At 40.3% G+C, this 8536-nt stretch overlaps 1 protein-coding gene across 1 annotated transcript in view; it reads left to right on the forward strand.

Moving 5' to 3' along the window:
- Window positions 1-8536, forward strand: part of KANSL1L (KAT8 regulatory NSL complex subunit 1-like) — a 55236-nt gene that overhangs the window by 43280 nt on the left and 3420 nt on the right. The window contains exons 9-11 of the mRNA XM_008944203.1: window positions 1062-1186; window positions 2573-2697; window positions 3601-3655. Coding sequence (XP_008942451.1) covers window positions 1062-1186; window positions 2573-2697; window positions 3601-3655 — 305 coding nt within the window. The remainder of the gene's footprint in view (window positions 1-1061; window positions 1187-2572; window positions 2698-3600; window positions 3656-8536) is intronic.

Genomic DNA, 8536 nt, shown 5'->3' on the forward strand with positions numbered 1-8536 from the left:
TGTTATGCACACTGACATCAACAATCAGAGTTACTTGGAAACACTAGTAAAAGAGAGAACTTCTTGCTATAAACCTTTGAAGTTACAATCAGCCTTCTGCCCAATAGTATTTAGTTCTTTGAGTTAATGGAACAAGAAAAGCAATCATTTATCATGAAGATCCGTTTCCCAGCGCCAGAAAACCAGTGTTTGTGAGTAGCAGCAGCAGTTCTAGCTTATTAGTGCTATGGGTGTAGTACTACATATTTATTCCTAATTTGGGCTCTGTCTAGGAGAAATTATCCATGGGGAAGGCCAGCCTGATGATCAAGGCCAAAAATAAAAGCTCTGTGCCAGGGAGTTGCAGAGCTGCCTGGGAGATGAGAGTTCACATCCTTGACCTAGCCCGTGCAATACAGACTTTAGGATCAGTCTTACCTCTTCCATGTTGGAACACACTGGTTATTTTTATTAGTTGGTATCTTAAATCTGAGTTCTCTTTTCTTACTGGAAGTTAAGCTAGAAGAAAAGCAGAACACAGGTGGTTTCATTCTGAATGCCTCTAAATGCTGCTTACAATGGGACTGAATAAGAGTAAACAAGAATTAAGATCTGTCTGGAACAATGGACCACTACTAGAAGAAACCACACGTGGAGATCTAAAATCTAACTTTGTTACCCTTGCTGCCAGTTTGGTTTATGATTTATCAAGGAAGAAGCTCTCAGTGGGATGTGCCCCAGCTAGGGAAGTGCTGTTAGGGAACACTGGGGAGTGCTCCTCTACAGCTGATTGCATTTGCTCTGTGGCAGCTCCTAAAAAAGAAGCAGGATTTGCCCATATGAAGCTGGTTCCACAGCAAAGAATCCTTCGTAGAAGGAGAGGGATGAGTTTTGTGGAACAACAATGACAGGCTGAGTAACAAGTGTTTATTTAGATGGCTTTTTTTAGTCTTCCGTAAATTCTCAGTGGTTAGCTCTGGGCTTCTAGACATGACTTTACTATTACTGTATGGAAAAATATCTTTAGTCTACTAGAGACAACAGCTGGTATGCATTTTTATTATTATTTTCTTTTGTGACAGGCGAACGTAACGCTAGGTTTGAGTCCTGCTCCTTTCCACATGCAGAGCCAGACTCCCACAGCAGTTTTGCTGCCATGGCCAGCGTCAGCGCGATGTCCAGGCCCTCCCACAGCACGTCATCCCAGGTAGAGCTGTCTGAACTGCAATAGCAACATACATTTTGCAAGTCGATAATCCAAACCCACATCTTTTAACATCTAATTTAGTGTTAAATTACAGTACAGAGCATTTTTACAGTGGGTTACATTAGGTAATTTATTCCAGATTGACTATGTGGTGTCTCTAAAACAGACACTTGCTTGTAAAAGAATTTTGCAGATTCTGTGATTGGAGTGTGAGTTTAGTTTATTGGCATTGGGCCTTTAATTTTTAATTTTTTTTTTCCAAGTTTCATGAAATATACTGTGATTTATTTTCTCAGTTTTACACAAGGGCTCTTATGACCCTCTTTTCTTGGTGCAGCTACATAATATGGCCTCACAGTGAAAATATAGTCACAGAATTTAACTCTCAGCTTCACAATTTCAAACCTTTTGTGCAGAATTACAGGCAAAGTCTCTGGTATATAAATCTGCTGAGAAGCATCAGAGCTCTGGTTCAGTGGAGTCCCTGCAGAAACACAATTTTGTTTTATTGGAATTCACTGAGAATTTCATAATAGCATTCATATTTCAATCCCACAGTTGTGCTTAGCCTAGTGGTATACTGGTGCTGTGTAAGTCATCATGTTTCAATGGGGTGATGACTCCTGGAGAGATGAGTTTAAATCTGCATCCCATGCAGTTTAGACAGTTTTTTCCCCTTGCTCGAACAAACCATCGTCAAATACCCTAAATGAGCATTTTAGAATAAACTGTTTCTATTAATGTTCATCTAAAACCTGAGATCTTGTAATATGGAATGTATCCTGATTTAAAACTAAACTTTCTTCTGTAGTCGAGGAACTTTTGTTTTTTGACCCACATAGTTTCCCTGCACTAGCAGGCAGAGAACACCACCAGGAATCCTACCATGGTCATGGCAAAGAAATTCAATTTCTGTCTTTTGCACTTTGTGCGGAAAACCACTTGCCATGTAGGCTGTTCTTTGCTGCTAAGCATATCTTAGTTCTTTTGGAATTCTTAATTGTATCACACTGAATAACCAATTGGGTTGCAGGTTCGTAGGTAGATTATAGAAGGTCATCATTGTATACTGAACCTTATGAAGAAAGCAGCATTAACTTCAACATTCTCATAAGTATTCAGAATTAACTGTAACTGAAATCAAGGGAAACTCCCACTGACTTCAGTAAGAGTTATGCCATCAAAAAGTAAATCTCTGAGGTGAGACAGTTTTAAGATTTGTTGAGATTCCATTTGACCAGGGGGAAGTCGGAAGTCATTAAGCCAGTAGAAAATGTGCTCAAGTTACAGAATCTCTCCATAACTTGTTCTAATGTTTCTCAGCTAACCTGTGGTTCCTATGATGTGAGCTGATGAATCTTGTCTTGTATTGATTATATTATACAGCATAACTCCAGGAGGAGGTTGAGAAGTGAGAGCTCCTATGACATAGACAACATTGTTATTCCCATGTCTCTGGTGGCACCAGCGAAGTTGGAGAAACTACAGTACAAAGAAATCCCAACCCCAAGGTTTGTTCATAACCTCCTTAGCTGCAAAGAAGACACCAAAATGAACTTGAGAATGTTAACTAAGGATATCATTAATGTGTAGTTGGAAAATTTATAATATTAAGATAGTCTTTTCATGTGCTCAGGGTGGTTTTTTTTTTTTCTGTGCATTTCAACTTGTGTGACTGGAGTGGTGGGAACACTGGACAAATGATAGCACAAGGGAAATAGTCTGATATGCACAGGGAGGGAGGTGGCAGATGCACAGACTGGATAAAAATAGAGGTGGGTTTATATCATCTTAATTGTAGTGATATTTGTAGCCTTAACTGTGCCATAAGGCTGACATGCTCTAAATGGTCATTTAGAGGCTGCTGTCTCTTTTGTGTTACAGTTCCTAAGAAAATGGATAACTATTTTCAGTGAATCAAACAGAAATTGGTTTAGCATATATTTTTAGAATTTATCCATTCTGACACAGTAGAATGGGCTTTTTTTTTTTTCTTTAAGAAAAATAACATCTTTAGATTGCTGAAACAGGGTAATTGTTCTCTTGTGCAGTAATTCAGTGGCTTACTAGCAAATTGCCTGAAATTACTAAATGCAATTGTTCCATATTTCAAATCTCTCACTTGTATTTTCTTTTATATTGTCTTTAAAGCTAAAAATATTATTAAGACTCTATTGGACAGCTTAGGGATTATGGTGGGAAAAGGAAAGGTTAGATATTGGGATGGGAAAGGAAAATGTAAATTTCAGGCATCTGTTATCAGCATCTTAAATTTGAAATTACTTTATCTGAAAGAAATTCTAAAGCATAAGCAGCGTTGAAGAAGGTGTGTAGAAACAGAAGAGTTGTCTCTACTGCTGAAATAATGAACACATCTAGGTAAATTAATTTTACTTTTCTTGTCTTATTTCTAGCTGGAGAGTTGTTGAATTTCAGCCTTTAGAAAAATCTCAACCAGATGAAGAAGAGGTAGGCTGTATTTTGATTAAGCCACCAGTTTTCAATTAGATATATAATTGGGATAATCAGTACGTATTATCCAAAGTCACCAACTTCACACAAATGCTGTTCAAAAATAAAGTATTATGTATCAGATTGTGAAAATGTCTTATCCCAACCTACTCAGCCCCCAGGGTGGATGACAGAAACGTGAGTATCTCCACTAATAGTCATTGTTCACTTGTTCATTTGGCTTTTCTGTCCCATGCTGCCAGCACAGTCAAGTGCTCCCAAAGGGTCCTTTTGGGACCTCTGCCACCCCTGCTCCTGTGCACTGTGATGCTGGGTCTCCCAGGGGGACTGTCTTCTTAGGGCAACCTGTGCCATAACATCTGTCCTTCTTTCTCATCCTCTTCTTTGGTAGCCAGTTCCCATGGCCTGTTGCTTTTCAGGAGGTAATTTGGTATTTTGTCTGTGGGCCCAGCAGGTTTCTTCAGCTTTCTTCTCAGTGTTCATTTTCCTGCAACCCTCCTGTTGGGAGCAAACTTCTTTTTGCTTTGTCAGAACCATCAACATTTCCTGCTTGTCTCTTGAGCTAAGTTGGCACGTTTCATGTTACTGTTGCTTTCTGCAGATATAAGAATCTACCTTTTTTATTTCCAGGGAATATCTGTGGACTCTTTAGCTGAGGGTCCTTTTCTCCCCTAATCAGGGGTTTGAGGCATTTCCCAAACCCAATGTGGATATACCAGCAGGTCTGGTCTCTAGGTTGGTTTTCTGTCCTTCAGTCCCCTCGTAGGTTCTTTCCCAGAAACCTGCCAGTTTTGCTGTCCTTCAGACATCTCTTATCTCCCTCCAGTCTCTGCTATGGGCCACTGGCAACTGTTGTAACTGTAGGACTTGTATTCTTACATTCACCTACAGTATCTTTTCTTGAGCTCCTTTTTCAGAGAATCTGAAACTGGGGTTTAGGTGCCTCAATAGTACAAAAAAAGTGTGTTTGGGTAGCAGTAAAGAAGTTTATACTAAACGCAGTAAACAAATGATTATGCCACATGCTTGGGGTAGAAAACGCACTCTCCACCAATGCACTAGCTTCCTCAGTTTTACTAGAGCTGTAGCTGCCTGCTCCATGAAATGAACCTTTCCTTTTGGAGAGAGTCATGGTATCAGCTCCCCACCCGGTGTAGTTGCACTGATTTGGCACCACACTCTTAGGAAGGAAGCAGAAAACTTCCTCTGCCCCTGCCTTTTCTCATGCAGAGAAATTCTTGTGAAATCTGGTGGTCAGACTTAAGTCACCTCCACCTCTGCCTTTTGGGTTGGTACCGTCTCTGCTAGCCAAAAACACACCTGATCTTTTGTAGTGAGAAGGTCAAGTTACATACACAGGAGAGCTCTCCTGCAAGGATATTTAATTAAAACATTTGGAGAATAACTAATGAAGCATCAAGGGTACACTGTCCCTTGAGAATCTACTGCTCATTGCTCTTCCTTCATCCCGGTATCTGTGTGGGCAAAGAAAGAATTGCAACAATGGTTTGCCTTCAGGGCTGCAAGGGACTTGCTTGGAGGACTCTGTGGATTTCTCATTTAGATTTCAGATCCCATACAGATAACTTGTCTCATGTACTTTCAGCATATTTTGCTGAAGGAACTTCCAGGTGTCTCTCTCTGTGAAGCTCGTGGGGTGAGTGCTCATTTAGTAGCCCTCCCAGTACATTTGTATTTGGCATGACTAGTTGCTCCTGTATGATTCATCCTTTGGCCAGGAAGTAACTTGGGTTAACAATAAAGCAGCTTTGCCTCCTGCTGTGGTCCACTGCTTCTGTATTGTCTGTTGGCTGCTGAGTAGAATGAGTGAGATGTCAGACAGAAGAAAAATGCTAAAGATCTTGTTTGTCTAAATCATCCTTTGCCAATTTTCCCCCTTTTCTTTTGGGATCATGTTAATTGGTTTGGATGTTTTTCAGAGTACTTGGAAAAGGTGGTCGTCTGATCAAAATTCTTCCACTTACTTACTTTAGGTTTTAGACTGAGTTAAATTTTTTACTGAGTAAGCATGAAAAAAAGACATGAGAAAACAGCAGCATTACCTTTTCACATTCTCTGCACTCACACTCTGACACTCGAAATTGTTCCTTGTACTGAAATCAAGGCAAGCTTCAGTAGATCATTTGTGAAGGACAAGAGAGGGCAAAATGTACTTTCTGCTTTTCTACAAAGTGAGCTTTTTCTTTGCTTTCCACTGCTTAGCAGCCTGTGGTGGCACCGTATAATAGTTTCTTTTCTGCCTATCTTATGCATGGTTAAATTTAAAACTTCTGGACTTGTCCTTGTGTCAACCAACAGTTAAGGATTCCTTCCACTTGATATCTTTCTTTTTCCCTTCCCCCCCCCGTTCTCTCCATTCTTCATTTTAAAGCTTTTGATGCAACAACCTCTATCCATGCAATAGACCTGGACCCAAATTTTCCACAAGTTACAAAACAAAAGTGGGGTCCCAAATTCATTGTGCTCTACAGGAGGCACACTTCCAGAGATGAGAATATGGCACTTTCTGAATATAGTGCCTGTTCACCGTGCCTTTATTTGAGTACAAAAGGCTTACCTTTTTTGGGTGCCTAATTTTTGTTTCTGGAAATTTTGCCTTACAAGGACAAACATAACAGTTGGGCAGTGCAAAAGTTAATCTGCTATGTCCACTCTATTACCTGCCCTAAAAATACCTAATTTTTGGAAATAGCACATTTGGGTTTCCGGGTTTGCATGTGTGAATTTGTAGTCTGTTACTGCTTTAAGGCATGGGAGGGTGTGGCACAGGTTTTCCTGGTTTATTTTGGTTTTATTTTGTTTTGTCCAGGTTAAAGTTTCTGGCAAGGTACAGTGGTCTAGTAATGTTAAAATTTATTTTGTAGTTGATTTAGTAAGGAAAAGTACTTTGGAATAATTCCGTGTGTAATTGATTTTGCGTAAGTGTCTTCATGGCATATGATTCAGTGTTTCCCATGAAGCCAAAGACTGAAACGCAGCCTTTGTTGGTTTGAGAACCTTTCAGAAATATTCCTGGTGCTGTTCAACATTAGTGCCCAGTGTCCTGTAGCTTAACTAGATGCAATGAGGGGGGAAAATTAAAATCTTAAGTTTGCTTTAAGTCTTTTTCTTTGAGTGAAATCATTAGACATGCCTCACAAACAGGCCTTCCTAATAGTCTTTTCTCTCAACATCACTGCCAGATCCATCCAGTGAGGAATGACAGTTCTTTTGTCCTTTTTCAAACTAACCTTAGCAGTGGTGGTGGGGAAATGGCCAATTTCTTCAGCTATAGCAACTTTAAATTAACATAAAGTTGGTGGAGGAAATAAATAAAGTGTTACAAAGCTGAGGAGGGGCAGACACTGTATTGAACCAAATAGAGACCTTTTACTCTGATGTAATGTGATTTAATCCAAGAACAAAGAATCATTTTCAAAAAAGAAAATCTATTACTTGGTACGTCTTCAGTGGAATAAGGTAAAAGTAATTTTAAGTAAACAAATAGGTAAATCTGCTCTCACCAGCTATGGAAAAGGAACAGTAAGGCTTATTTCTGTGTTTTTCAAAACTCTTCACTTGGAGAGGAATGTGGACTTTGTTTTTTGAAAGGAAGCTTGTTAAAAATGAAGTTTCTTCCCAGCATGGAAAGTTTTGGCAATTTGCTAAGAAAAGTATTTTCAAAGTCTTATGTTTTTCTTTCAAAATTATCTTTTGTTTCCACTTCAAAGGAAATCTGAGCACACAGAAAAATCCTGAATTTTCCCTGAGGGAACAGCACTTTTGTAGTTCATAAAATTCTCACTTTCACGCTATACATCATTGACCTTGGAAAGACAGAATCTGAACTGAGCTGCAGCCTGTACCAATGCCATCCAAGTGACAGAGCTGGTGAATTCCAGAGAGAGAAGGAAACACATTAAACTGACTTGCATGAAAGAAAACCAGCAGCTAACAAAGTGTTTGTGTTTAACGTAAATCAATAAAAGCAATGAGGAGTTTTCAAAAAGTGGTCATGAGGTGGGCAAACAAAGCAGGCCTGTTTGTTTGCCTGAAAGTTCCTCTTGAGTGCTGGGCTGAGGAGGAACCTTGTGGCTACTTGCCATACTTCATGGTCATGAACTACCTGAGTGCTGCAAGGCTTGAAACAAAGGATGGCTTCTGCAGGAAGCCTCAGGGCCCTCAGCTGTCTGGAGTGGAGGACTTCCAGCAGCCAGTGTAACCATATTGTGTGGTGCTGTCTGACACCGCAGTGGGGACTCTGTGTTTGCTTCCGTATTTTGTCAGACTCAGTCAGAAGATAAATGGTGTTACTTGTATAACATCACTTTGCTTTATAGAAAAAAAAAATCAGTTTCTTTTCCATTATTTCCCAATTATTGGTATAATTCCTGCCCAGGACTGATCTGGCAGGGCAGCTTCACAGTTCCTGTACCAGCAATTGTTTTTTCCTAGAATTTCTCTGCTTTTGAGTTGGGAGTGGCTGGCATAAAATCCATGGCTGCAGCATTCATGTGCTCTTGCCAGACTTAGCTTTTTAGGTGAACTTTGAAGAGATTGAATAGTTTGGAGCACTTGGAAATAACTGTGAGCTGTGCTGGCGGGGTCCAGCCAGGAGTGAGGGGGGAGGGCAGCAGCGTGCTCCCCGCTCAGCCGCATCCACTCCCACCGGGACAAGGAAGATGCTTCTTTCACAGTGAAGGTCAGATGCAATAGCTGCTTCTGAGTTTTGCCTAAAAAGCTGGCTCTTGTTTGACTGTGAGCAGATACAGGACTCACATCAGGGCCGTTTTAGGCTCTACTGGGTCCATGCAAATAATTTGCTAAGAAATAGCCTCTTGAAAGCAGAAACCATTTTCTGCTTGGTGTCGCAGCAGG

The sequence above is a fragment of the Merops nubicus genome, unplaced genomic scaffold, assembly GCF_000691845.1.
Source record: "Merops nubicus isolate BGI_N331 unplaced genomic scaffold, ASM69184v1 scaffold2367, whole genome shotgun sequence".
NCBI lineage: Eukaryota > Metazoa > Chordata > Aves > Coraciiformes > Meropidae > Merops > Merops nubicus.